Source organism: Meleagris gallopavo, chromosome 1 (assembly GCF_905368555.1).
Source record: "Meleagris gallopavo chromosome 1, MGAL_WU_HG_1.1, whole genome shotgun sequence".
Classification (NCBI taxonomy): Eukaryota; Metazoa; Chordata; class Aves; order Galliformes; family Phasianidae; genus Meleagris; species Meleagris gallopavo.
In genome coordinates, this window is record NC_139404.1 from 51,117,058 (window position 1) to 51,143,302 (window position 26,245).

The following is a 26,245-nucleotide window of genomic DNA, read 5'->3' on the forward strand; positions in this document are numbered from 1 at the left end:
CTTTTTGTCATGTGCATCACAATTATTTTAATTTTGTAGTTCCGGACACTTGTGATTCTCTATAATTCAGCATATATGGTTTGCTAGCCTACAAAAAAAGTATTTGAAATGTCAAATGGAGTTAAAATTTTGTCCCCTTAGTTTATCCCAAAGCATTAAAAATATTGAAACCTATTAGCATCATTAAGAATTGTTAGAAAGTCTTTCTGCTGCTTAGTTTTGACAAAGAGTTTTGAAAAGACAGAGAGAGGGGAGATCAAATCATGTTCAACATATTCTGATATATTCTGTGTTCTTTGAGAAGTGTGAAAATCAGAGTTCAGAATCTGGTTTCACATCTATCTAAACTGTGTAACAGTTTCTTGATGAAGAAAAGGAGTAAACTTTCACCTTTCCCCTTCTGCTGTTCCTGGCTACACCTTCTTGTACTGTCCAATTTTCTAGTACTGCAGATACTGTTTTTTTTAGGGTGGCTTATAATTGAGTCAGTCTGTGAAGGGGAATCTTAGCACAAAAACTGATGCAAAATAAATGAGGGGGGAAAGAAGCAGCTGAAGGAAAGTTAAAGGAGAGATGGAAAAGGGAAAGTGGGAGCTCCCTCTATAGGTAACAGTTAACTGTTAGGCTAAATCATAATGTCCATGAAACTACACTTTCAGAATGTGGCTTTGCATTATTATTATTATTAACCTTAAATAGTCACAGGCTGACACCAGAAAAGAACTATGCTGCTATCCCTATGGCAGCCAGGTAACAATCCAGGCAACTCCTATAAACTTGTGTTTTTCTAAATCTAGCTTCTGTGCAGTTGCAAAGTTACTTGGTCCATTTATTACTGAAATAGAGAACTAAGCCACAGCAAGATTGCTTTGTTTCTCTCTGAGCGTGTTGTTTATCTAACTTTACTTTTAGTTTAATGGTTGCTACGTCTCATAAAAATGTGAGGGGAGTGGAAATGCATGGTTAGGAATTACTGGAACATGGAGGAAGTAGAACAGAACCACTCTGTCCAGCAGCTGCATTAAATTAAATATGGTTTCACATGAAAATACGTCCTTGGTTTTTAACCTTATCCATACAGTTTGAAGAAGTCAGGACACAATGAAGAAATTTTGCTCAGTTTTCTTGTTCTGATTTTATTCATTAAAGAGGATTTAAAAAGGACTTCCCAGTACACATGTTTTCAGGAATCTGCCTGCAGACCTCCACTGCTTCCCCTTCCTATAAAGAGGACTTGCCAGCTCTGAGTTTGTGAGAAAACCAGAGGTTTTTCTGTTCCCGGGTTAAGTGGCTACAGTAATTCTTCTGCTGTTTATGACAAAACATTCTTCTGCAAATTCTGAGGAGCAGCGTGTGAATTTCCCTTGGGACTGATGCAGTGTTTCAGTAGCATGTGACAGGAAATGCGGTTCATAAGCAAAAGGGTTAGAAGTTAGGCAAGAACACTAGCTTAGAGTTGCTGACCTATAGCTATAAATGTGATGTTTAGTGCTAGGAGAATAGTAGATGGGCCTTCAAAAGCAACTGTTCCAATGTCTTTCTATCTTTTTTTTCATTAGCTGAACTCCTTTGAGCAGTTGTGTATTAATTACACAAATGAAAAGTTGCAGCAGCTCTTTAACCACACCATGTTCATTCTGGAGCAAGAGGAGTACCAGAGGGAGGGCATAGAGTGGAATTTCATTGACTTTGGCCTGGACCTGCAGCCCTGCATTGACCTCATAGAGAAGCCGGTAAGAAACCTATTCTCCTGTTCTTGAACAACAAGAAATGGCTGCACTGATTGTGTCATAGAAAAGCTAGTCTCCATATATACAGCTAGATTTTGTCATTCTCTGCTGTCACTGTGGTTTGATAAGAAGCAGAACTGAACAGTTTTCTCTTGGTTTGAAAGTGTGTCGTCAATAAAACTCTTAGTATCGGTTCTGTAGGAAGTGTTGCATGCAAACAGATCATCCTGTCACCCACTTTTTTTATCAGAAAATTATCTTTGTGTAGAGCTGCATGGTTCTAAGTGCATAAGTGCAATTTAGGATAAATAGTGTGAACTACCTTTGTTGCCTACAAGCATGAAGAGAGGCTGTGAATCTCTATTGCTTTCACCCTGCACTAGCAAAACTTGGAAATTCACACATTTCACAGTAGAATTCCAATAGTAAGAACTAGTTTCTGCAATTTTCTGCTCTGGTCTTCTGTAGTCATTAGTCCTTTTATTAAAAAAAATACATTTTTTCACTTAAAACACCCTGTATAAGTGCCATGAAAGAGACCTTTAATAAGAAATGCTCAGAGGTTGTGGATGCCCCATCCCTGGAGGCATTCAAGGCCAGGCTGTGGCTCTGGGCAGCCTGGTCTGGTAGTTGGTGACCCTGCACATAGCAGAGGGGTTGAAATTAGATGATCATTGTGGTCCTTTTTAACCCAGGCCATTCTATGATTTCAGAAGAGGATCTTGAGAGATTATTAATAATTTCTATTACTATGGCAGCAATTGAACTGATACCACAGGACAGGAGAATGTGATAGGGATCATGGTTAGTTATCCTTTTTTCCTAGCTGTTCAAGGGTCTTAATTACTGATACAGTCATGTACTTAATGATGTTTGGATATTTCCCTCTTTTAAGGCTGGCCCTCCTGGTATACTGGCCCTGCTGGATGAAGAGTGCTGGTTCCCAAAAGCAACAGACAAAAGCTTTGTGGAAAAAGTTGTACAAGAACAAGGCACCCACCCCAAATTTCAGAAGCCAAAACAGCTGAAAGACAAAGCTGACTTCTGTATCATACATTATGCTGGCAAGGTAAAAAATTAATAGCTAAACTGCATTAGAAGAATGTCTGCCTTATTTTCCACTGCATAATTACTGTTTTTTAGAAGTAGCTACTTATCTGAGTGATTGTGTATTGGAAGAGATAGGAAATTAGTGGGAGACTTTGCAAAGCCGTTTCGTTGCTGTAGACATTATGGGGCAGGAGATTTCCATGAAGGAGATTAACCTGCAAATTATCTATGTATAGTTGAGGACATCAAATTGACACCAACTTAAATTTGTTCTCTGTGACTTAATGGGATTGAAGATACTTTTCAGAAACCTTGCATTAAGATTTCATCACCAATAATGGTGGTGGAGCAGTTTTTTGCTTCACACTCAGGATGATGCATACTAGCATTGCAAATCCATTCCCTTTACCGATAAAACAGAACATTCAGCTTTTTTTTAGGGTTTGGTGTTTGTAGGTATGCTTCCTTAGATGACACATTCAAGAATAATTAGGTTGTCTGTGGTTGATTATGCAAACCCTGGTGCTGCTTTTCTAGACTTTGCAGAATCTTGCTGGATCTTGTGCTGCAGAAAATGCTTTGGAATTTCTTGACGTGTTTTTCTTCTCCAGGTGGATTATAAAGCAGATGAGTGGCTGATGAAGAACATGGATCCACTGAATGATAACATTGCTACTCTTCTCCACCAGTCGTCGGATAAGTTTGTGTCTGAGTTGTGGAAAGATGGTATGTAGCTAAATGTAATTTCATATATTTTCTCTTCCTGTTTTACAGGGAAAAAATTGTTGGTTCATCAAAAATCTGTTATAACCTGTGTTCCTCTTTTTCCTGGAGACTAAACCACCAAGATGAATATTATTCACTACTTCCTTTGCTTAGACCCTGGTATTGCATTTAAAATTTGCTGTAACACGAAAGGCTCATGTGCATTGACTTACATTAAGCTTCCTGCATATACTGCAATTATTGTTCTAAGTTGAGAGTGCCAGATTAAAATATGAACACACCAACGTGTCCTGGCAGCTTGCTTAGCTGCAACACTCAAATGCAAGATCTGAGGCTGAATCTAGGTTTTCCATCCTGCAACTAGTGTATTTTTTCCGCAGTGTTGTTCAGTATTTTACTCTATCTCCTCTGAGTTTATCTGCTTTTGAGTCTTACTGTTGCTGTCACTTTCTGTCATGGGTTTTCTTTGACGTCTCTGTCTGTTGCAGAGATGCAGAACGTTCAGAGAGCCTATTTCTATCAACACTTTCCTATTCTTCATCTAGAACCAGGTGACTGAGAAATCCAGCTGTTGTGTCATGTGTGTAATGCATCCTAGAGCCATGCAAGAATGCTTCCATTAACTTCTCTTTGTCCCTTTGTCATACCTGCTTGTCTCTCTTGTTCATTTCCTTTGCTTTGTGCTAGTAGCTCCTCACGGACTTAAAATAAATAAGTAAATAAAATCCTTGTGAGTGGATACAAGACAAATATGGACACGTTCAGGTGCTGAAGGTGCTATTGCAAGACTTTCATAGGAACAACTAAAAGCAAATCCCTATCAAATGTTTGAACATAGAACTAGTAAGGCTATATTTCATTCCAAAGCGTGGAAGAAAGATTTCTAAGACTGTGTTAAAACTGAAATTCAGTTTAATGCTGATTCTAGTGCTGGGGTTTGATTTCAGCAGCAGATCACAAAAAGGAAAGTTAGTTTGGAAAAGGAATTGGTACTGTGTGAAAAATATCCGTCAGCAAGTAGTACCCAGTAAGGCCTTTGCTGTGTGAGGCTGACACATGCCTTTTGGAGTTAGAATATTGACTGAATCACAGCTGATCAGATCTCATATATTGTTCTCTAGAGCTTCTGTTGCAAGTGACTGTCCTTTTTTTCCATCTTGATGTAGATTGCAGGGCTCAAGTTTTTAAGAGGATTGTTCCAAACAGAATCTGGGACACTTTTCTGTGGATTTCCCTATGGTGTCATCTAGTAACATAACCTTCTTTTCTTTCTGATAAGACAGCTTTGACCCTATTCTAATGGCTGCTCTAGAAGCGAGCAGTTATAAACTAAAATTAACTGTAAATGAGAGTGCCTGTCCTTTCTTTTTTCTTCATTTGTGGGGATTTCTCTTGACAGGTTTTTTTTAATCAAGCCAGTTGAGCATAAGTTAGATATTTTCAGAAGTTAAGACAGGGAACCTGAGTGTAGGCATCAAGCAATCACTGAGGATAGAAGTGAGATAGTAGATTGAAGCCCTTGAGAAAAAGTACCTTAGGGTGTGGGGATTTATAGTGGTTGTGAGTGTGAATATTTATCTCTACATGATAGAACAATGGGAAAAAGGAATGCTTTAGTTTCTTTTGACTGACGCTACTCTCAGATCTAACTGGCTTCTATTGAAAAAAACAATCTTGGAATTCACCCATTAAAATGATGGCTTCATTAGTACTTGGATGTCATTGTGGCATAGTGGAGAAGCCGTTGGGGCAGGGAGTTCTGGCTTTCTCCTACTGGTGTTGTTCATGTCTGTAAGTCATAGAACACTTGTTCTGCAAAATAACTCAAGCAGTGGTGTTGGTGTCTATCATGCCTTTAACCATGTTTGTTCAGTTAACAAGTAGATGTGGCTTTTCTGATCACCAAACATGGCAATTCTGCTTCTGGCTGAAGAGTCAAACTGGGATTTTTCTCTAACTGCAGCCCCTTCTGAGTCAGAATTAACAAACAGTTGACTCTGGTGGGCTAGCAGCTAGAACTCTTGGTTTGTTGTTTTTCATTAACCTAAGCAAGTGGAAGCATCTGAAACACACTTCTAGATTGCTCTTCCAGATCTGCCCTGCAGAGCATCAGTAGGCTATGTCTGGGAGTAAGTTTGATTCCATCACTCAAACTTCCTGTAGTGAGCTGTTGCTTTTTTTTTCCTTCCTGCTCCTATCCCTGCACAAATTCTGTACAGGAGTCGACATCTGTGTAGAGATGAAGCAAAAAGGATCCTGCAGCTCCTCTCATTTCTCCTGTTCTACCCAGATGTTCCTTGTACAGACCAGTAGTTCTTTGGTTGTGGCTGAATTTTAATACCCTTTCTTGTGCTTTCTCTAGTTGATCGTATTGTTGGGCTGGATCAGGTAGCTGGCATGTCAGAAACAGCGTTGCCAGGAGCCTTTAAAACCAGGAAGGGTATGTTCCGAACAGTGGGACAACTTTACAAAGAACAACTGGCTAAACTGATGGCCACTCTGAGAAACACCAACCCCAACTTCGTCCGTTGCATTATCCCCAACCACGAGAAAAAGGTAAAGGAGGTTGTAACTATTGATGGACTTCCTTGACAGGGTATGACTGGGTTGTTATATCTTCCCAGTTTTTGCAACAGATCTTGTAGTGGTTCTGTTTATTCAAGGTCTCTCTTTATAGTTATCTTAAATAAGCGTACATACTCTTTCCAGAATTTGGGAGACTGATCTTTGCAGTTATTTCTCACGTGGCAAAAAAGCTTTCAATTTCTCATAACAAGAAAAAAAAAGAGAACCAGCTGCTTTACAAAAAAGGCAAGGTGTTAAGCCTCTTTTGTACAAGCTTAATGGTATTAAGCAAATGTTTTTTTTTCCTTACCAGGCTGGAAAGCTCGACCCCCACTTGGTCCTTGATCAACTTCGCTGCAACGGAGTGCTGGAGGGAATCCGTATTTGTCGTCAAGGTTTCCCCAACAGAGTTGTATTCCAGGAATTCAGGCAAAGGTAAAGACTAGAAAATAATCTGAATTAGTCTCTACCCTGACAAAGATATAAGTGTGAAAACTGACGTATTTTGTTACAACTAAATCAATGCTGTTTTGAAAAGCAGCAGCACCATCCCTTGCTATTCCCCTGCACAAAGCCTTCCAAAAGTACCTTTGTCTTTTTCTCTACTAAGCATGGATTTATGGTAAGGAGTAGAGGACCCTATGCAAGACTGCTGCTTCATGTTCTTTTGTTTACAGGTGCAATTTTTTCTTCTAAGAAAACCATAAGCTGTTGAAGTTAAAATGTAATATGAACTATCATTTTTTGTTTTCATATATAGCTATGTAATTAATCCAATGCATTCTGCTCTTCAGATATGAAATCTTAACTCCAAATGCAATTCCCAAAGGATTTATGGATGGAAAACAAGCCTGTGTGCTGATGGTAAGACATTCCATAAACTCTTTTTGAATAGAATAAATATTATGGATGTGGTGAGGAAGCTAGGGTTGTGCATTCTGTAAGCATATTAAGTATATATTCTACACACAGACAGAAATTCAGAAGTCAAACATTTTGTCTGAGAGAAGAAGGGTGCAGAAAACTGTCTTGCCTTCGCTGTTGGAGGCTCTTGACTAACATGAGGTTCAATAATCATGGGCAAAGAGGGTCCTTCTGTTTCAACAGATGTGTGCACTTTTAGATGCCAACAGTATTCACTGAATCAAAATGTTAAGAAGCATTGTTATCTTTAGTTATGTACTTGAAGTACAAGCTCCAACAAACGTTTTGTAAATGCCTGCTGATGGCAAACACTTTCAATGAAAACTCTAATTTCTGCAGAAATGCCTGCTTCAGAGGGAAAGTTTTGGCTTTGTAGCTTGATGACTAGGGGACACTGAACGGAATTTAAGGGATTCCTGTTTATTCTGTCTCAGAGGAATATAGTTTCTTCCTCTGAACTGGTGTAAGTATTGACCACAAATCCTTTAAAGGAAGGGAAAGTTGGTTGGGTGCCTTTCAGATTAGTATTGGGAAAAATTAAATATGAAGAATCAACAGATTTATTCTTCTTAGGAAAGGAAGAGGACTTTTAGAAAGAAAAATATATTCCTTGCAGCATCCTTGTAGCTTTGGGTACTAGATGTGGTGTTATATTAAATAATGGCCTTCTAACATGTCTTCTGTCTTATATTGCCTCTGGTTCATGCCATGCTTGGCTGAGCTCCAAATCTTCTAATTGAGACAGGGCTTTTGCAGGAGTTAGCAGTGTTGGCTGACCTGACTGGGTTATTGTGGGAGAAAAGGGGTATCTTATAGCTGTGAGAGTCATATATTCTGCATTGTGACATGAAGCAATCTTTGCAATAAATGTATTCTTCTCTTTCTCTCATTTTAGATCAAAGCATTGGAGCTGGATTCTAACCTTTACCGAATTGGACAGAGTAAAGTGTTTTTCAGAGCTGGAGTACTTGCTCATCTTGAAGAAGAGAGAGATCTGAAAATCACAGATGTCATTATTGGCTTCCAAGCATGCTGCAGAGGCTACCTGGCCAGAAAGTAAGGATCAGATTTTATAAAGTACATTATAAACATATGTGTTTCTCTTCTTCAGATGCAGGTTTCTCTTCCAAAAAAAAAAAAACTGATTACAAATTATTTTTGTCAGAAAGACCATGATTTGTTCATTGTATACAACAGCTGATAATTGTTTTAAAGTTGTTCAATCTCTGTAATACTTGAGTTCTTGCACGTGCAAGAAAATATATATGCTGCTGTCCTACATACAGAGCAGTAAAGACAATTTCCTTCCGTAGGAACATTATACAGCGATATAGCAGGCAACTTTTAGGTTTGGGTTTTTTGTTGTTTTCTTTTTTTGTGAAAGTGCTGCAAGTTACAAAAGTGATATTTCAAAGGTCTTAGCACAGGAATTTCTCTGAAACTGTTAGGTAGGACTGCAAATGGTATATATCTAAAAACAAGAGTAGTATCTGTCAGGTACAAAACAACTCTGTTTTATATCTCGTCATGGGAAGTGAGAATGAGGCTTCTAAGATTAGAGGGTGCTAAGGAAGGTGCTAGGGAAAAGCATTTTTTAATACAGAGGAAGTTGAGTAAAGGAAAAGATAACCAGTCTTACCTGAGCAGAAAAAGGCTTTAAAAAGCTAGCGGAATTTCACTGCAAATTTTGTTCTGCCTTTTTTTTCTTTTTTTTTTTTTTTCTTTTTTTTTGAGGAGGGAACCTTCTAAAAATATAATCTATAGTTATCCAAGAGTGGTCTTAATTAAGAGGTTAGTGTCCCACTGTGGGTTCCTTTGTTATCTGACCTCCATCCTCCATTTACTTCGTAGAGCTTTTGCCAAGCGCCAACAGCAGCTGACAGCCATGAAAGTGCTCCAGAGGAACTGTGCTGCCTACTTGAAGCTGCGGAACTGGCAGTGGTGGAGGTTGTTCACCAAGGTAATATTTTTTCCATTTATAAAAGTTTTGGCAAGATTTTGTAGTTGTGATTTAAGCTTCTCAGGTTGAACCACAGCAAAAAAACCGAAATGACAACAAAAAAACCACTTCCTTTCTAGTTGAGCTTGCTTATAACTGCACCTTGATTCATGTTGATAATGAATATTGTAACATATTTTATATCTATGCAGTATTCCTGCATAAAAAAATTGCAAGGCTGTGTGCAAGTAATGTGGAAAAGCAGAAGTCATCATTTAATGTTTTACACATAGAAGAGGATTGCTTGCTTTGGTAGCATGTCACTTCAAAAACTCTTGTCTTACTACATGGCTAGTCAATTTAGCTAGACAAAAATTGTGAACACGGAGAGAGGTTTGTCATCTCTTTCTCCAGAACTGTGAAAGCAAAATGAAAACACTGGAGTATGATTCTACTGTTAGACTTGTACATATTTTATCTTTATAAAGACAATGAGCACATGAAACAATAATCTTTTTCCTGAACTCACGGGATTTTTTATTCTTCAACTGTAGAGACTTTGCAGCGAAATCAGAGTTGAAAGTAGTTTTCCTCTTCCTATGAAGATTTCTAAGAGTTTTTGGTGGGGAAGCACAGAGATGAGTGGTGGTGGTGTTTTGTTTACATTGACTGCCCATGAACTGTAATTTGCCCCACTGGATGGCAAATCTATTTTACTGTTATTACTGCTTACCCCTTGAGAGTCTGGAATTTTTTACCTATTACTTTCCTGAATTATCCCATCCTGGAGGAAACATTTGTTAGTCAGGCAAGCAGAGGATTAGTGGCAAAATAGATTGTATCTAATCCTCTGTAATTCTTCGTGGTTCATAACAAAGAAGTTGGTCAGTCCTTCATATATGATACTTACAAAAAACATTGTTTTATTGGATGCTCATCACGTACAGGAGCATTTTGTTATGTTCTTAATGTTTATTAAATACATCCCATTCCCTTGGTTTCCTTTTTAGGTGAAGCCCCTATTGCAAGTAAGCAGACAGGAAGAAGAGATGATGGCCAAGGAAGAAGAACTAATAAAGGTTAAGGAGAAGCAGCTAGCTGCAGAAAATAGACTGAGTGAGATGGAGACATTCCAGGCCCAGGTGAGTTGTGTGTGAAACTCTTTCTGTCCACTGCCCTAAGAGCTGCTCCTTTGCTTTAGTGGTCTGATGCATAAGCTGCAGGATTCCTGCTGGCTGAAATATGTGACTTTGCTCTACCTTGTTCGGTTTTGCTTGCCTTTCTCCCCAGCTCAGTTCCTAGTGAATAACTATTGCCTTGTTACAGCCATTATGTGTAAAGTCTCTTTTGGCTGAGTATTATAGCAAGTTGGTTGAATTCAGCCTCATCGTAAAAGGAATTATTTTTGTTTGGAACACAGAAGGTTGTTGCAGGCTTGTTTTTCTGCAGAGATGATACTAACATTACTTTTGTAGGGGAAAATTGGAAAATTAAACAATCTCCTTATTTCAAATGGTCATGGCTCTAGAAATTTGTTAGGGTTAATGTGAATGGTTTGTGAAGGGAATCAAACACTTAAAAACTGCATTTAATCTTTAACTCATAGCAGAAGACAGCTGAAGTTGTTATGATATAACTGTGGAACATTGGAATACATACCTTCAGTTAATCTAAATTACTTAGTGGTTTGGTAAATTGGAGTTTGTCTTACTGTTGTTTCTGCTTTGTGTACTATGAAGCTAATGGCAGAGAAGATGCAGCTGCAAGAACAGTTGCAGGCAGAAGCTGAACTCTGTGCTGAAGCTGAGGAGATAAGAGCCCGCCTAACAGCCAAGAAGCAAGAACTGGAGGAAATATGTCATGACTTGGAAGCAAGGGTGGAGGAAGAAGAGGAACGTTGTCAACATCTGCAGGCTGAAAAGAAGAAAATGCAGCAGAACATTCAGGTAATGCATTAGGAATGCCATCTCTGGTATCAGTAAACAGGATAATAGGAATCAGAGTGGTTTGTTTTGTCTTATATTTTGGAGGGAATCAGAGGAGTGAGAATAACAATAAAAGAAATACAATTGAAAAATCTATGCATGGAAATAGTGGGGCAGAACAATTCTGATGCCTCAGGCATTGAAACAGTCATCTGTGTGTTATTCCATTCTTGAAGGTGAAAGTTATGGCTACTTGTCAAATAACTGGACAAGTTTTTGCTTGAACCAGGTGTTTTGAGAACAGTAGTATTCTTTGCAAAACAGTGTTGTTTTCTTCTGCTATAAATTTTATTTACTAAAGTGCGGTGTGTTGCATCAAGTCAAGACAGAGAAGTCAATTCTGGAAAGTGCTAATATTACCTAGTAGTAGGGGTTGAAAAAAAAGAAGTGTTGAAAATTAGAACTTGGCTATTGTGCTGGTTATATTGGCGAGTAAGCAGCACTGACAAGTTCCTTGCTTTTGTGTTTTTGTTGTGAAGGAACTAGAGGAGCAGCTTGAAGAAGAGGAAAGTGCAAGGCAAAAGTTGCAGCTGGAAAAAGTGACCACAGAGGCCAAATTGAAGAAACTAGAAGAAGATGTGATAGTTCTGGAAGATCAGAATCTCAAATTGGCCAAGGTATGACTCCTGCAGTTTTCTCTGCAGTCTAAACATTTTCCAGTGACTCTCTTGGAGCTACTAGCTCCCTTTTTATGGGAAACTTATGAATTAATTCAATCTGATGATAAGCAGCTCTAATCTGAATTTATTTATGATACTAGGTGCCTGTCTGTATTTTTTTACGGATCAGTGTTGTATATTTAAATACAGTTAGTCAAGTTAGCCTTGACTAACTAACAATAGGTAAGCAAATCTTTTCTGGTACTTTGTTATGCCAGACAGTATCAAGTTACTTCACAAACAGGCTTCCTTTCTAGCTTTGAAAGGGTTTTCAGAAACAAATCTGTAAGCTGCTGTTTATTGGAGTATTATCTGTAATCCTGAATTCAGTTGTTCCACGTTGCAGTAGTAGGCACTAATGACATGGACATCTTTAAGCACAGTCAACTCTGAAAATTTTCCTGTAATTTCAGCAACTGCCTTGACAATAACTTCTCAATTCTGCAGGAAAAGAAACTGTTGGAAGACAGAATGTCTGAATTTACAACAAACCTAACAGAGGAAGAGGAGAAATCAAAGAGTTTAGCCAAACTCAAGAACAAGCATGAGGCTATGATCACAGACCTGGAAGGTGACATTTTTTTGTACATTTTAAAAAGCAGATCCTGCAGATGAATTGTTTGTTTAGTTTTGGGTGGTTTCTTGTTTAAAGCTATGGAATTTCAATTTCATTTCTAAAGCTTGAGTCTCAATCTGGTTTTTGAAGGGTTAAAAACTAGTCTGTAGTGTGTATGCTATTGATTGGTTTGACAGAGCTGTTCAGTGGCTGGGTGAAGGTTATGTGCCTTGTCAGCTGAGCCCGTGATCTAAATAAAAGTTCTCTCCAAAGCAGCAGGCCAATGGAGAAGAGAAGCTGGTTCTCTTTCCTCTCCTACTGTGGAAGGGTCTCCACCTTTCTACTTCCAGCAGCATCAGTTTGTCAGGGTTAGTGTGGGTTTTGATGCTCTGTTTGTGCAAGTTCTTCACAGTTCAAGCTAGATGCACTTTATCATGGGGCTAACCAGGTCAACACAGCAGGAGCTAACCTATTTAATTGCAGTAAAAGGAGAGCAGTCCTTGTGTTCAGCATCACTTAATGAGTGCCGTGTGGTGTGGATGTTGGGAGAGACTAGCATTGTGCTTGTTGTTTATTGTTTTTTACAATGAAGTGGGGAAGGAGGTTTGAATGGAAAATGAGGGAAAGGAAAATTGCACATGTATCTTTTAAGTGCAAAATATGCGAGCCGTCTGCGTTATCCTGACATAATAATGCACTCCAGCTAGTTTTTACAGTTGTATTACCAGGAAAGATATTATTGCCTGAATAGCTTTATCTTCTCTGCCTCGCACAATGTTCTTTGAATGACTTTGTGTCATTGTGCAACTTACTTTGTCCTTATCTCCATTAGAACGTCTTCGACGTGAAGAAAAGCAGAGGCAAGAATTGGAAAAGACTCGTCGAAAGCTTGAAGGAGACTCCAGTGATTTGCATGACCAGATTGCTGAGCTGCAGGCTCAGATTGCAGAACTCAAAATACAGCTGTCCAAGAAGGAAGAGGAGCTGCAGGCAGCTTTAGCTAGGTGAGAATCTGACCTACGGTACTGCCATGTTAGGAAGTATTTCTTCTGGTCTTGTGTCACTTTGGAATCTGTGTATTTCAGTCTGTGAACTGTTAGGATTCCTATCCTTAGCATCAGAGTTCTTTGGCTGTTACTCACTGCCACATTCTCTGTACAGACCTAGGCTATCACTGCAACATGCACTGCACAAGTTTTGCTGTAGGATTTCAGAGGGGGTTAGAAAATAGTGGCAGGGCACTGTCTCTGTGGTAGTTGCTATATTTGTCTATTCAATGAAGTGTCCAACTGCCATTGTAAAATGGTGCTTTTTCTTCTGCTTCTGTTCTGCTTCTGTTGTCAGTCTTTCTCTGTCTCCTTCTTTAAGGTAAGTAATTGTGCTCTCTGAAGTATTGAGAGTTAGAACTTAGTATTTTGTAGGTGATCTATGGATCAAAATTTGAAAGTAATCATGTAGAGCCGATCTATACCACCTTTTTTTCTGGATTATTCTTGTAGGACGGGTGGTTTTCATTTCTGTATGCTTTAAATCTGGCTCTGATCAGAACTCTATGTTAAACACAGGGTGGAAGAAGAGGCAGCTCAGAAGAACATGGCCCTGAAAAAGATCAGGGAACTCGAGTCCCAGATCACTGAGCTGCAGGAAGACCTGGAGTCAGAGAGAGCTTCCAGGAACAAAGCCGAAAAACAGAAACGAGACCTGGGAGAAGAGCTGGAAGCATTGAAAACAGAGTTAGAAGACACTTTAGATTCTACAGCTGCTCAGCAGGAGCTCAGGTAACTCCAACATGTAGCTGTATTGTATAGTCTGGTTTTGTTTTTGACTTCTTTGTTAAAATAAATGCAAGTCTTCATCAGAGCATGCTGGTTAGCAGTCTCTGATGGCTACAGAAGGAGGCAGTGTGCAAGCTGCAGTCAAGATTGCATTCCCTTATCTGATGTAAGAAAGTTAGTTTGTCCTGTAACCTTAGTGGTGGTGATACCCCAAGCATTCATGCTTTCTGATTTGATTCTTAGCTGAAAACAATGTTGTGAGCTTGTAGTTAGGAAGGGTTCAAAGATAAGCGTTAACTTTGAAAAGTGTATTTGTAGCATGTAGAGCTAACCAAACCTTGGTGTTTTTCTGCATTAGAGATGCTGTTTGTGGGTATGCACATCTGTTTGATTCTCTCCTTGGCATCTAAATAAAAGCTGTGAATTTTACAGGTCAAAGAGAGAACAAGAAGTAACGGTTTTGAAGAAGACCCTTGAGGATGAGGCGAAGACACATGAGGCTCAGATCCAAGAGATGAGGCAGAAACATTCACAAGCCATTGAAGAACTGGCAGAGCAGTTAGAGCAAACCAAACGGGTATGTGGAACAGGGAATGCAAGACCAAAGCAGTCAGCATCTCTGAAGTGACTGAAGTGATAGCTGCTCTATGGCAATGTTTTAATACATGACACTGGATTTCTGATGCACATACTCTTCGTTCCCTGGTAGATCATTTTGCACTATGAAGCATATTACAGTTGTTTTAAATAGTTGCATTCAGTAATTTATTCTCATCAGGAATCTTATACTGAATAGCCAAAATATTGTTTAGTTCTTTTCACTGCTAGCATTTGCTGAGCTGTACGACCTTTGATTTGGAAATCTGATGCTGCAAGACTATCTCCTTTATTGTTGTCTGCTCTGATTGTTTAATTGTCTCCTGCTTATCAGGCGTTCACACTGTTTTTTTCTGAGTAAGCAGTCTGAGACTTAGCTATTAAACATGCAACATTAGTTTGTTGGAATAATTTGGAGGAAAAAAAAGCGTAATCACTCACTGGATGCATTCTGCTGTATCTTCTGTCTGAAGTATTGTGCTATTTTTTTCCTCCCCTCCAGGTGAAAGCAAATCTTGAAAAAGCAAAACAAGCTCTGGAAAGTGAAAGGGCTGAACTGTCCAATGAAGTAAAGGTACTTCTGCAAGGCAAAGGGGATGCAGAGCACAAGAGGAAAAAAGTAGATGCTCAGCTCCAGGAACTGCAGGTGAAATTTACAGAAGGTGAAAGAGTGAAGACAGAATTGGCTGAGAGGGTGAACAAGTTGCAGGTAAGTGGCATGGGTTTTCCTTAGCTTCTGTTGTAGCCAAGGAATAGAGAGAAAAGAAGGTTATAGGGTGGTACCTTCCTATGGTTAAATTGAAAATCTCTTGTTCCTCCAGGGGATAAAGTTCCTACAAAAAAGCACAGACATAGTTTGCTTCCCAAGACTCAGCAAACTCCTTATCTCATTATCAGTTCAGGCTGTTAGGACTGATGTCATTAATGAGCAGCCCTAAAAAGATGTTTCCCTTCAGTGTTCAGCAGTTTGTACTGTATGTTCTGTAACCTTTCAGCTACTTGTGAGCCTAGAGTGGCACAGTCTGGTGATTTGGAAGAACGTATCTTGATAGTTTGGAATGTGGTTGATGGTGAAGAGGAGTGGCTAAAGGGAGATGCTGAAATTCAGGATTTTCTTCAACTCTCTTCAAGATAAACAAGAAAATCTTTGGTTCACACCAAGCATTGTCTTTTTTGGTGGGCTATCATTAGATGTTTAGCAGTGCTGGCATATGCGTATTCTTCTGGAATCTGAAAATGTAGTTTGGAGTATCTACATGCAGTCCTGAAGCAAATCATATGTGATAAAGACATTTAAAGATAGAAGGATGTTGCAACAGAGCCTCTTTTGGATTCTTCAAATTTCATCTCTAGGTATTTAGAAATGACACGTTTCTTCTCCCAAGAGATGATACACATGCCTTACTTTTGAGAAGTGCCTTGTTTTTCACTTTCAGGTCTTGCAGCTGTTTGTGGCTTTGTTCTCGCTGATGCACTTAATAAGTGATACTCTCATTTCTCCTTCAGGTTGAGCTGGACAATGTCACAGGCCTTTTGAACCAATCTGACAGCAAATCAATCAAATTAGCAAAGGACTTCTCTGCTCTGGAGTCACAGCTTCAGGATACTCAGGTGAGAGCTTTGGAAGCCAAGGCATCCGTATCATCTGTATATCTTACATCCACTGTCACAAATGATCTCAAATTAAGTGAGAAAGCAATCTGGACTGCTGTTAAGAACTGACTGTACAACACTTCAAAGGTGACTCTGGCTGTTTTGCTAAGGGGCTGTGCTGCATGGTATCGAGAGCATTTCTACAGAAACAAGCACTTTATCTTCCTTCTGCTTCTTCAGTATATGGAACATACGTAACTTTCCATGTCTTAGAATTAGAAGTCTTCCTCCATGACCTTTCTTCTTGGGAGTTCTTTGTTGCTAGTACTGAGCTGCAATGCTAGATTCTTGTGTTTGATGTCTTTTTTAATTTCCCTGTGTGTGATTTCTAATAAATCCATAAAGTTAAAGGGAAAAAAAGTGTTTCCCATTGGATAATGGAGAAAAAAAAGATTCAAATTTTTGAGTATTTTTTCCAGGAAAATTTATGCATAATCTTACATTCTGGGATTGAACAAAATAAAATTGTTTACTGTTACTAGAATGTGGGTCTTTTGGCAAAGCAATGGAGTACCATGCAGAAGATTGGGAGGGAAAGGAAGAGTACACCAAGCCTTAGATATTAAATAACTTTGAATGGACACTGATGTTCTATCTACTTAGGACTCTTTTAAAAAACAGTCTCCAAAATAATGCACAATTCAAAAATTACACACTAGTTTGAAGATTGGTTTCTACATGTCATTCAGCTTAAGCACTGGCAGCAGAAGTTAGTAAATGTTGTTGGTGCCCCAATTTGGTAAATGACTGCTGTCTTTGAATTCTGCTAAGAGGAAAGTTGTTGTTAACCATGCTAAGTCACTTTATCCTGCTGTCCATTTCTGTGATACTTGAGTATGAGAAAGTTGTGTAGCAGAGTATGGCCACATGGGAAAGCTTTTTAATGCTGTTTGTGCTACTCAGAAGACTCCAGAAAGGACTGTGGGTAGCTGTGCAGGAAGACAGTACTTGTGTGACAAAAAAGTTTATTTTAATCACAAGAGTGTACAGAGAATAGGACCTTTGTCAGTATTTTGTTCCTCTACTGACTCACTAGAAGACAGTTACTTAAATTCAATTGTTTGATCTGTGAAATGACTAGCATAATTAAACTAAACTTCAAAAATATTCCTGCTGGAGAGAATGACTGAGGATGGTGAGCCTTTAAATCCAAGGAGATGTGCTGAGTTCCTCTTGGTACTTGTATTGTAGGAACTGCTGCAGGAGGAGACTCGCCTAAAGCTGAGCTTCAGCACCAAACTAAAGCAAACAGAGGATGAAAAGAATGCTTTGAAAGAGCAACTGGAAGAAGAAGAGGAGGCAAAGAGAAACCTAGAGAAGCAGATCTCTGTTCTTCAGCAACAGGTACAGTCTACCTTCTGTAAACCAAACACTTGAGAGGAGAGGAAGTGCAAGTGCAAGTCTGACATGAAGGAAGTAAAATGTAAATGCAGAGTGGGCATCTAATGAGAGAACCTTTGATGGACAAGGGTGATACTGCTTGCTTAAGTGAGTCTCTGATAACAATCATACAAACTGTAGATTTCTACCCAGGAATTCCTTTGGAATCATTGATACAGTGTTAATGCTTGTAGATGATTCCTTCAGAACTCAAAAGACTTACTTCCTCAGCTCATCTGGTGCCAGTAAACCACATACTGTGTTGTGTTATGTATGGTGAGGTTCACGTGCAGTCTTTTCTGTCCTTCAGGCAGTAGAGGCCAGGAAGAAGATGGATGATGGTCTGGGCTGCCTTGAGATAGCAGAAGAAGCCAAGAAGAAGCTGCAAAAGGACTTGGAGAGCTTAACCCAGCGTTATGAGGAAAAGATAGCTGCGTATGACAAGCTGGAAAAAACAAAGACCCGCCTGCAGCAAGAGCTGGATGACATCGCTGTGGACCTGGATCATCAGCGCCAGACAGTTTCTAATCTAGAGAAGAAGCAGAAGAAGTTTGATCAGGTATGACTTCAGTCTCAATGCATTCAGTGTAAGTGCATCTGACTTGGCAGATTTGCCTCCAAGAATATCTAAACTGTGCTGTTTGGAGAATGTGTGTTTATTTCTGAACTGAGGTATAGCATATAAAGTGGAGAGAGAAGCCGTCATAAAGGGAAACTTGTTTTGTTTCATGGACAAGAAGTTTAGTGATGTGCCTTTTTCCTAAAGAGCTAACATTTATATTGACAACAGCATCAAGTTGTAAATGTTGGCTGCAGTTTTTGAGGTGCTGTTGGAACTGATATGTTGGATGCCTAGGGAATCAGGTTTATTCAGTGTGGGGTCAGCACATTATTGAAGATGGGATGGTATGCATTTTCTGAAGACAGTTTTTCTTGATTCTTTCTGTCCATGGCAGAATGCTACTTAGAAGGCAGTAACAGAAAAGGTGCATGTTTACCTTGTTAAAAATGGTTTAGTGATTTCTCAAAATTCTGTGCTCCTGTAGCTCTTGGCAGAGGAGAAGAACATCTCTGCCAAATACGCAGAAGAGAGGGACCGTGCTGAAGCTGAAGCCCGTGAGAAGGAGACAAAAGCCCTCTCCCTGGCCAGAGCCCTTGAAGAAGCCATAGAGCAGAAAGCTGAGCTGGAACGAATCAATAAGCAGTTCCGCACAGAGATGGAAGACCTGATGAGTTCAAAGGATGATGTTGGGAAAAGCGTAAGTATGGAGCTAAGGTATCTGCACAAGAAATGTTACAAAGACAATATTGTTAGTTTAGTGCTGCAAAATACTTATGCTAGTGTGAACATGGAGAATTGTAGTAGAGAGAACTGAACGCTTCGAGAATTTGTGAATGTTAACATTTGTATTACATAAGTGAGCAGGAAAGTTGAGTAGGAAGAGGCTGGAAATGACCCAGATGACGTGATGGTAAACTGAGACTTGTATTGTGATGGAGAAGGTGTGATGTGAGACGAATTAGAGGCTGTGGCAAAGTGAAGGTCGACTTCTTCTCTCACATAGCTAGTGATAGGACTAGAGGGAATGGACTCAAGTTGCACCAAGGGAGGTTCAGGTTGGTTATCAGGAAAAATTTATTCTCAGAAAGAGTGGTCAGGCACCGGAATGGGCTGCCCAGGGAGGTGGTGGAGTCACTGTCCCTGGAGGTGTTCAAGAAACATTTAGATGTGGTGCTAAGGGACCTGGGTTAGTGGAGAGATATTGGTGGTAGGTGGATAGTTGGACTTGATGGTCTTGGAAGTCTCTTCCAACCTTAGTAATCATAATCCATGTGGCAGCTTGCAGCTATGTGAGCAGCTGGATCGGAGGAGTATTCCTGCATTAATATAAGCAACAAATACAGTGTCCTTGAGTCTTGTCTTGAGTGGCTGCTCAGGCTATTTTGTTCTTAGGACAGGTGAAAATGTCCTCTTTGAGAAAACCCTGTATGTGTTACTGTGCTGTAGGTCCATGAGCTGGAGAAGGCTAAGCGAGCCCTGGAGCAGCAGGTGGAGGAGATGAAGACACAGCTGGAAGAGCTGGAGGATGAACTGCAGGCCACAGAGGATGCCAAACTGCGGCTAGAAGTGAACCAACAGGCCATGAAAGCACAGTTTGACCGAGACCTCCTGGGACGTGATGAACAGAATGAAGAGAAGAGGAAACAGCTGATTAGACAAGTAAGAATTGCTTTGTAAATCCTGAAAGTGTTCTGCAGAGGCACTTATGCCCAAAGATGGCTAAGACAGTGCCAATCCACACATCATTGGTAATGATAACTCTCCAGTCAGTGCCGCAAAGGCTTTCCCTTGTGTGCATGATTTTTCAAATAGCCTTTGCCTATCTGAAGATCCCGTGTTGCTTTACTAGTGAGGAATGTTAGCCCTCATCCCTCTGTCAGGAAGGATTAGAACAAGGCACGTGCTTGCAGCTGAGTGCAGTTTGTAAGGTGGATGTGAAAAGCAGCTTTGGGGAAATCAAGGAGCTGAAACACTGATGCCTAAATTTCTGTGTACAGGTGCGGGAGATGGAGGTGGAATTGGAAGATGAACGAAAACAACGTTCCATTGCTGTGGCTGCCAGGAAGAAACTAGAGCTGGACCTGAAGGATCTTGAAAGCCATATAGACACTGCTAACAAGAATCGTGATGAAGCCATCAAGCAGCTGCGCAAACTGCAGGTGAGGAACTGCAATTGTTTTAGTTGTCAATGTAAAGCGTATTTACCCAGGGAAATGAGATACAAGATTTCACCTCGTGAGAACCATGCATCAGTGTCACAAGAGCAGCAACTTGGTAGCAATTTACCAGGAAAGATTTATTGGCATTTCAAATATCCTTCTAACCCCCTTCTGCCTGTTTAATTCCCTGAGAGACAAGCTGCTGGGAAAGTCTGCTCAAGTGCTTGCCTCATATCAGTGTTTCTATAAAGGATTATGGAGTTGCAGAGCTAGAGAGACTTAAAAGATGATGGAAGCCTTCTCCTGCCTGAAACAGTTCTGTCATACCATTCTAATTCCTACAGGCATGTGTCTGATCTGTTCTTAGGAAAAACGCCAAATCCTCCCTTAGGCCATCCATTCCACTGCTTCACTAGAAAGCTTCCTGTACTCCTCCCTCCCCATATCTAAGAATTGTTTTCCCCTGCAATTTAAGCAACTCTGTTTGCTTCCGTTACTACTTCTTCTTGTTTCTTGTGAAATGAAGCTAGACGATTCCTTCCTTTTACAGCAGCCTTTTAGGTAGTGAAGACTAATGTGTCCCCATTTCCACTTTCCCTCCCTGTATTTCCTGTAAGATAAATGTAAGCATTTGTTCATGCGGATGCTCTGAAATCCATCCATTTTTGTTCTCCTTTTTCAGGCACAAATGAAGGATTACATGCGGGAACTGGAGGACACGCGTACCTCCAGAGAAGAGATTTTGGCTCAGGCCAAAGAAAATGAGAAGAAGTTGAAGAGCATGGAGGCAGAGATGATCCAATTGCAGGAGGTAATGGCATATGCATGCAAGTCAAGGGCTTGTTTGTTTTCTTGACCAGGAACCAAGCATGACAGTTTAAGCTTGAACGATTATTCTTTTCCTTTCTTTTGTTTCTTTCTCCCGCTCTGCTCAAATACAAGGTCTCTTTCTAATTGCAGAATTTGGTCCTTTCTTGACAGCTGCAATAGGAGTGATGCAAAACAAAGGAAGTTGTGAAGTGGGAGGGAAACAAACCATGTCTTATAATTCAGTCTGGATCTAACTAGAGGCTGAACCACCCATTACTAGTAACTTCTTTTTCCTATGCTGCATTAGTTGGTCACTTCCCATTGCTGTCTCGTTTTCATTCCAGGAACTTGCAGCTGCTGAGCGTGCCAAGCGCCAGGCCCAGCAAGAAAGGGATGAGCTGGCTGATGAGATTGCCAACAGCAGCGGTAAAGGGTGAGTAATGTTCCCTGCTCAAGGGTGGAGGAGCTGGTTGGAGAAAATACTTTGCGGGCTGTTATTTTTATGTAGACTGCAGTGTGTACTGCATCCTCTGTGCTTTCAGAAGATGGAGCTTATTTTATAAAATAAGAAGTGGCAGGTTTTCCCCCAGGCATTAATGTTGCCAACATCACGTGAATGTTTGTGTGTCCTACAGAGCGCTGGCCATGGAGGAAAAGAGACGCCTAGAGGCCCGGATAGCACAGCTGGAGGAGGAGCTGGAGGAGGAACAGGGCAACACTGAGATAATCAATGACCGGCTCAAGAAGGCAAATCTTCAGGTACTTATGCAGACTGGATGTGTGAGCAGATGCTCTCTAACCTGTGTAAATTGTCAGACTGTGCTCTGAAAAATGTCAGCTGCTGCTCTGTGGATGTTACAAGCCCTGGAAAATCTGTAGACGTGAGCAAGGTGAAACACCTGAATGCCATAACAGAGAAAATAGGGCGGGCAGTTGGAGCTCATGTTAACTCACTGGTTCTGATCCAGGAGTATTAAATGATTTTGGTAGCTGGAACCATTTCCAAAGTTTATCAGGAATTTCCGGTCCTTTTTTTCCTTTTTTCTTTTTTTAAATTGAGGATCTATGAGAAGTATGATCTGTAGTCTGCCTTTCTGTCTTGGCGTGCTGAACAGTGCCACAGTGTGTTTGGAAAGTGACTTTTCTGCCAGTACTATGCTTCTTCAAATGGACTATCCATATGGAATTTGTTAGGCTGCATAGAAACAGTGATCCTAATCTGTCTGTTCTCTGCTGTGCTTTATCTTTCCGACTTTAGGAGTCAGGCATGCTGTTCTGTTAGCTCTCTAAAGCCAAGAACCTAGGCTGATGGTTTTCCAAGTGATGGCTCTACTCCAAAGAACACAGCTCTCTACTTGACTATCAGCCAGAGCCCTGGGTTGGAAGTGGATTGAGTTTTTGCCCTTTCATCTTTGAAAGTCAGTAGTTTTAGGCTGCTTCTTTGTAGCTGAAGCAGACAGACAGCAAGTAAGCAACAGATCAGTAAAGCACATGTATTGAATTCACTTGCCTTCAGGATGGATGCAGTTCACTAGGACTGGTAATTATTAAGTTGTTAAGTGCCAGACTGCTCCTTCACCCAAGAGAGGCACCCGATTGGCAAACGTAGTACTAAGAGGAGGTTGATAAGCCTGTTTTTCAAGTAATTACTTTAAAAAGTTGGAATAAGCTAAGAAATTCTGAGAAGTAGTTTGTATCTCTGTCTACAGACAGCTCCTCCTGTAGCAGAGCTATTCCAGGTGTTCAGCTCACCCTGAGGGTCCTTTTTCTTTGCATGTCAGCATGCGTCTGAGAAACAAACCAGCCCTTCAGGCTTGGGACACCCGATATGCTCAGTGCTGCTTCTCTCCACAGATTGATCAGATGAACGCCGACCTGAACGCTGAGCGCAGCAATGCACAGAAGAATGAGAATGCTCGCCAGCAGATGGAGCGCCAGAACAAGGAGCTTAAGCTTAAACTGCAGGAGATGGAGAGTGCAGTGAAGTCCAAGTACAAGGCTACCATCACGGCCTTGGAAGCGAAGATAGTGCAGCTGGAAGAGCAGTTGGACATGGAGACCAAGTACGTCCTGGCCAGAACTCTGGTTGTTTTACAAGCACCCACCCTCTCAGGAATTTTAAGCCCTTCTGAGCAAATACTAACTTGTCTGTATGAGGGTCTCATCGTAGAGGTACTGGGCAGTGCTTCCTTGCCCTCATTGTAGAGACTTTTAACTTCAGCCAATCTTAACCAGTCCTAAAGCTGCAGCTGTGATTGCGCTGTTGCTGTTCCTCCATAACTCCAGGAAAAAGTATCTGTGGCACCAATGCCTTTTGGTACCTTTTAATCATCTCTAGGAAACATCGCTTCCCATCCTTTTTTTCTTTTTTTTTTTTTTTTTTTGGTAATCAAAAAGTAGTGTGACTGCTGCTGTCCTCTTTGTTTTCAACTTATCCATGTCAGGTCTTCTGGTTGGGGACAGCGGGGGATAAATTCATGTTGAGCTGTTGCTGTATTTCTGTGCAGGGAGCGCCAGGCTGCCAGCAAGCAAGTGCGCCGTGCCGAGAAGAAGCTGAAAGATATATTGCTGCAGGTGGATGATGAGAGGCGTAATGCTGAGCAATTCAAAGATCAGGTGTGTGTGGTTACCTACAGCATTGTGGAGTCTGCTGGTGGGAGGTTTTCCCTTCTGTGGTCAAGGCATCCTCTGTATTTCAGAGAAATTTAAGAAAAACTTGGAGCTGTCAAGTCCTAGGCAGCTTCTTTCAGGAAGGGGAGACTTGGGAAATGTCTTCTTTGCCACTGTGCTGTAAGTGAGGGAACACTGATCTCTATTCCTGCCCGTTCACAGGCGGACAAGGCGAACATGCGCTTGAAGCAGCTGAAACGCCAGCTTGAGGAAGCAGAAGAGGAGGCCCAGAGAGCCAATGCGTCCCGCAGGAAGCTCCAACGCGAACTGGACGATGCCACTGAAACAGCTGATGCAATGAACAGAGAGGTCAGCTCCCTCAAGAGCAAACTCAGGTAAGGCAGAGCATTTTGTGCAGTACCTTGGCAGCCGGCGCAGCGTAGGTTTGCTGTAGCTGCCCATGGCAGCCTGTTTCCTTTTTCCCAAGCCTGCTGTGTCTGGTGAGCGCAGTGAATCTTGTGTTACTGACATACTGTGTCATATGTGTCCTTCCCTAGGCGTGGGGACCTGCCCTTTGTCGTCACACGCCGGCTTGTCAGGAAGGGTACAGGAGAGTGCTCCGATGAGGAAGTGGACGGCAAGGCAGAAGCTGGTGATGCCAAAGCTACTGAATAAGTCCTCTCATTTTGCCCAGGTTACACATGATGGAATGACCCATCCACTCTCCCCTTTTCCATTGGACTTTCTGCAAACCCTCTCCTCTTAAATTGGCTGGGGATCTGCAGAGCAAGTCCGGCTCTGTGTATCTGGAGCCATCGGGCATCTGTGTTCCTCGTTTCCTCCTCTTTCCAGTTTCCTAATCCTCTTTGTATTTAATGCCAAAGAGTTGGGGCTCTAAAATCTGAACGGCAGTTTGGCATCTACAAAGTCATGTAGGACTGTCTGTGCCACGTCTGCTGAAGAATCCTTACACAATTTGGAGGGAGTGGGGTTAGGGAAAGATTATTTTTGCTGTAAATCTCCTTTTTGTCTTCAGATGCTAGCTGCAGGGAAGCTCCTTCCTGTATTCTTTCCCCTCCCTCTTTGTTTGCTTTCGGCAATCATGTTCAGTGACCTCAGACTTCTGCCTCTTTTAATCTGCCCACCCACACGGTTTGGGAGCAGTTTCAGGAAAAACGGTGTGCTTTGGCCATGGCAACTCACCCTTTCTTCTTTCACATGATTCCAGGGAGGGGTGAAGAGGGAAGCCCCTCTTGGGACTACCTGGAGGACTTGCCAAAGTTATCTTTCTTTTTTTTTCTTTTTTTTTTTTTTCTTTTTTTTTTTCCCCCCCCCCCTCTTTTTTTTTTTTTTCCCCCCCTTCCCTCCCATCCTTTCTCCTCATTTTTACTGTCTGGACAGATCTCTGAAGTGCAATGATGTCCTGTTAGTGTCTCTGCCTCTGAGCGGTTTCATCTAAGGTAGTGTGGACCAGTAGTTAATGACAGGCTGGGGAAGCAGAACAATATCCTTGTCCTTGTCTGAGAATCTCTAGGGACCAAATATATTTAATGGTAATAGAATCTAGGGGAATTTAATAGGGTAGTGGGCAGAGGGTGGGGATGAGGGGAGGGAAATCCCTCTTTTATTGACATGTCCAAGCCTCTTGCACCTGCTCTATAACCAGGGGTTGGGATTAGTTATTGTGCACCATTGACTAAGAGTATATTAAAAACCCTTTAATCTGCACAGATATATGTAAGGCCTTTGTATCTCTCGTAATAAGTAATTAAGATAAAAAATAAAGGTCTTTATCACTGCCTTTCTATTGGGACCATGGTTATATAGAGATAGTCTTTACTTTTCTACACCGTACACTGGTTGCTGGATTTACCTGTATTCTTAACCATATTGTATATGCTGCATTTAGACCTACTTATGAGCAAAGTAAAAATAATTAAGTATGAAGCGCCATACTGTATGCCTGAAACGCTCTAAATGCAGGAGCCTCGTGTCCCAGTTGCTGTCACAAGAAAATTTTAATTTTTTTTTTATATATATATAATAAAAGTGCCTTAGCATGTGCCTCAGCTGTGTGTCACCACTACAGTCAGTAATGGATTACTGGTGCTCCACTGATGTTACCAATAAAGATTATCCATGTGCTGCAGTCTGTGTGCCTGCGTTGCCGTTCCCTCCTTCCCCAGGTGCAGTGAGGACCACGTGCACGGCTCCCAAAGCACAGCTTGTGTCATCAAAGCGTCGGGCTGGCCCTGGCAGCAGAGCTGCACAGTTCTCTGATGCTGAAATTGGATGTTGGTGTATCGCTGTGGCAGCTGGCAGTGGCCAACGGCACGGGTTTTGGAGGAAGACAACACATCTCTGCTGTGAGCGTGTGTGTGAGCGTGTGCTTCAGGAGTGTGAACTGTCCAAAGCGTGACACTCTGCACCTGGGCTGAGCTGGTTCTGTTCCTGGGCTGAATGTTGGTGTTTTGCAGCTACAAACAAATTCTCAGCTTTTATTTCTTATCTCTATAGTAACTGGAAAGTGAAGTTAGCGGAGGGGGTGATGGATGTCTCAAAGTC

At 41.1% G+C, this 26,245-nt stretch overlaps 1 protein-coding gene across 1 annotated transcript in view; it reads left to right on the forward strand.

Annotated features, from left to right (window-relative positions):
* The window catches only part of MYH9 (myosin heavy chain 9), a 68,849-nt gene extending 43,020 nt beyond the window's left edge, over positions 1-25,829 (forward strand). Inside the window, exons 13-41 of the mRNA XM_010711635.4 lie at positions 1,560-1,733; positions 2,626-2,799; positions 3,392-3,506; positions 5,869-6,062; positions 6,385-6,506; positions 6,866-6,935; positions 7,891-8,051; positions 8,847-8,955; positions 9,945-10,076; positions 10,674-10,880; positions 11,399-11,536; positions 12,026-12,149; positions 12,967-13,138; positions 13,700-13,912; positions 14,342-14,486; positions 15,009-15,215; positions 16,013-16,117; positions 17,351-17,503; positions 17,850-18,098; positions 18,586-18,798; positions 19,548-19,760; positions 20,099-20,260; positions 20,943-21,071; positions 21,415-21,503; positions 21,706-21,829; positions 22,925-23,133; positions 23,578-23,686; positions 23,903-24,075; positions 24,238-25,829. Coding sequence (XP_010709937.1) covers positions 1,560-1,733; positions 2,626-2,799; positions 3,392-3,506; positions 5,869-6,062; positions 6,385-6,506; positions 6,866-6,935; positions 7,891-8,051; positions 8,847-8,955; positions 9,945-10,076; positions 10,674-10,880; positions 11,399-11,536; positions 12,026-12,149; positions 12,967-13,138; positions 13,700-13,912; positions 14,342-14,486; positions 15,009-15,215; positions 16,013-16,117; positions 17,351-17,503; positions 17,850-18,098; positions 18,586-18,798; positions 19,548-19,760; positions 20,099-20,260; positions 20,943-21,071; positions 21,415-21,503; positions 21,706-21,829; positions 22,925-23,133; positions 23,578-23,686; positions 23,903-24,075; positions 24,238-24,355 — 4,503 coding nt within the window. The 3' untranslated portion in view covers positions 24,356-25,829. The remainder of the gene's footprint in view (positions 1-1,559; positions 1,734-2,625; positions 2,800-3,391; positions 3,507-5,868; positions 6,063-6,384; positions 6,507-6,865; positions 6,936-7,890; positions 8,052-8,846; positions 8,956-9,944; positions 10,077-10,673; positions 10,881-11,398; positions 11,537-12,025; positions 12,150-12,966; positions 13,139-13,699; positions 13,913-14,341; positions 14,487-15,008; positions 15,216-16,012; positions 16,118-17,350; positions 17,504-17,849; positions 18,099-18,585; positions 18,799-19,547; positions 19,761-20,098; positions 20,261-20,942; positions 21,072-21,414; positions 21,504-21,705; positions 21,830-22,924; positions 23,134-23,577; positions 23,687-23,902; positions 24,076-24,237) is intronic.
* The last annotated feature ends 416 nt before the right edge of the window (positions 25,830-26,245 follow it).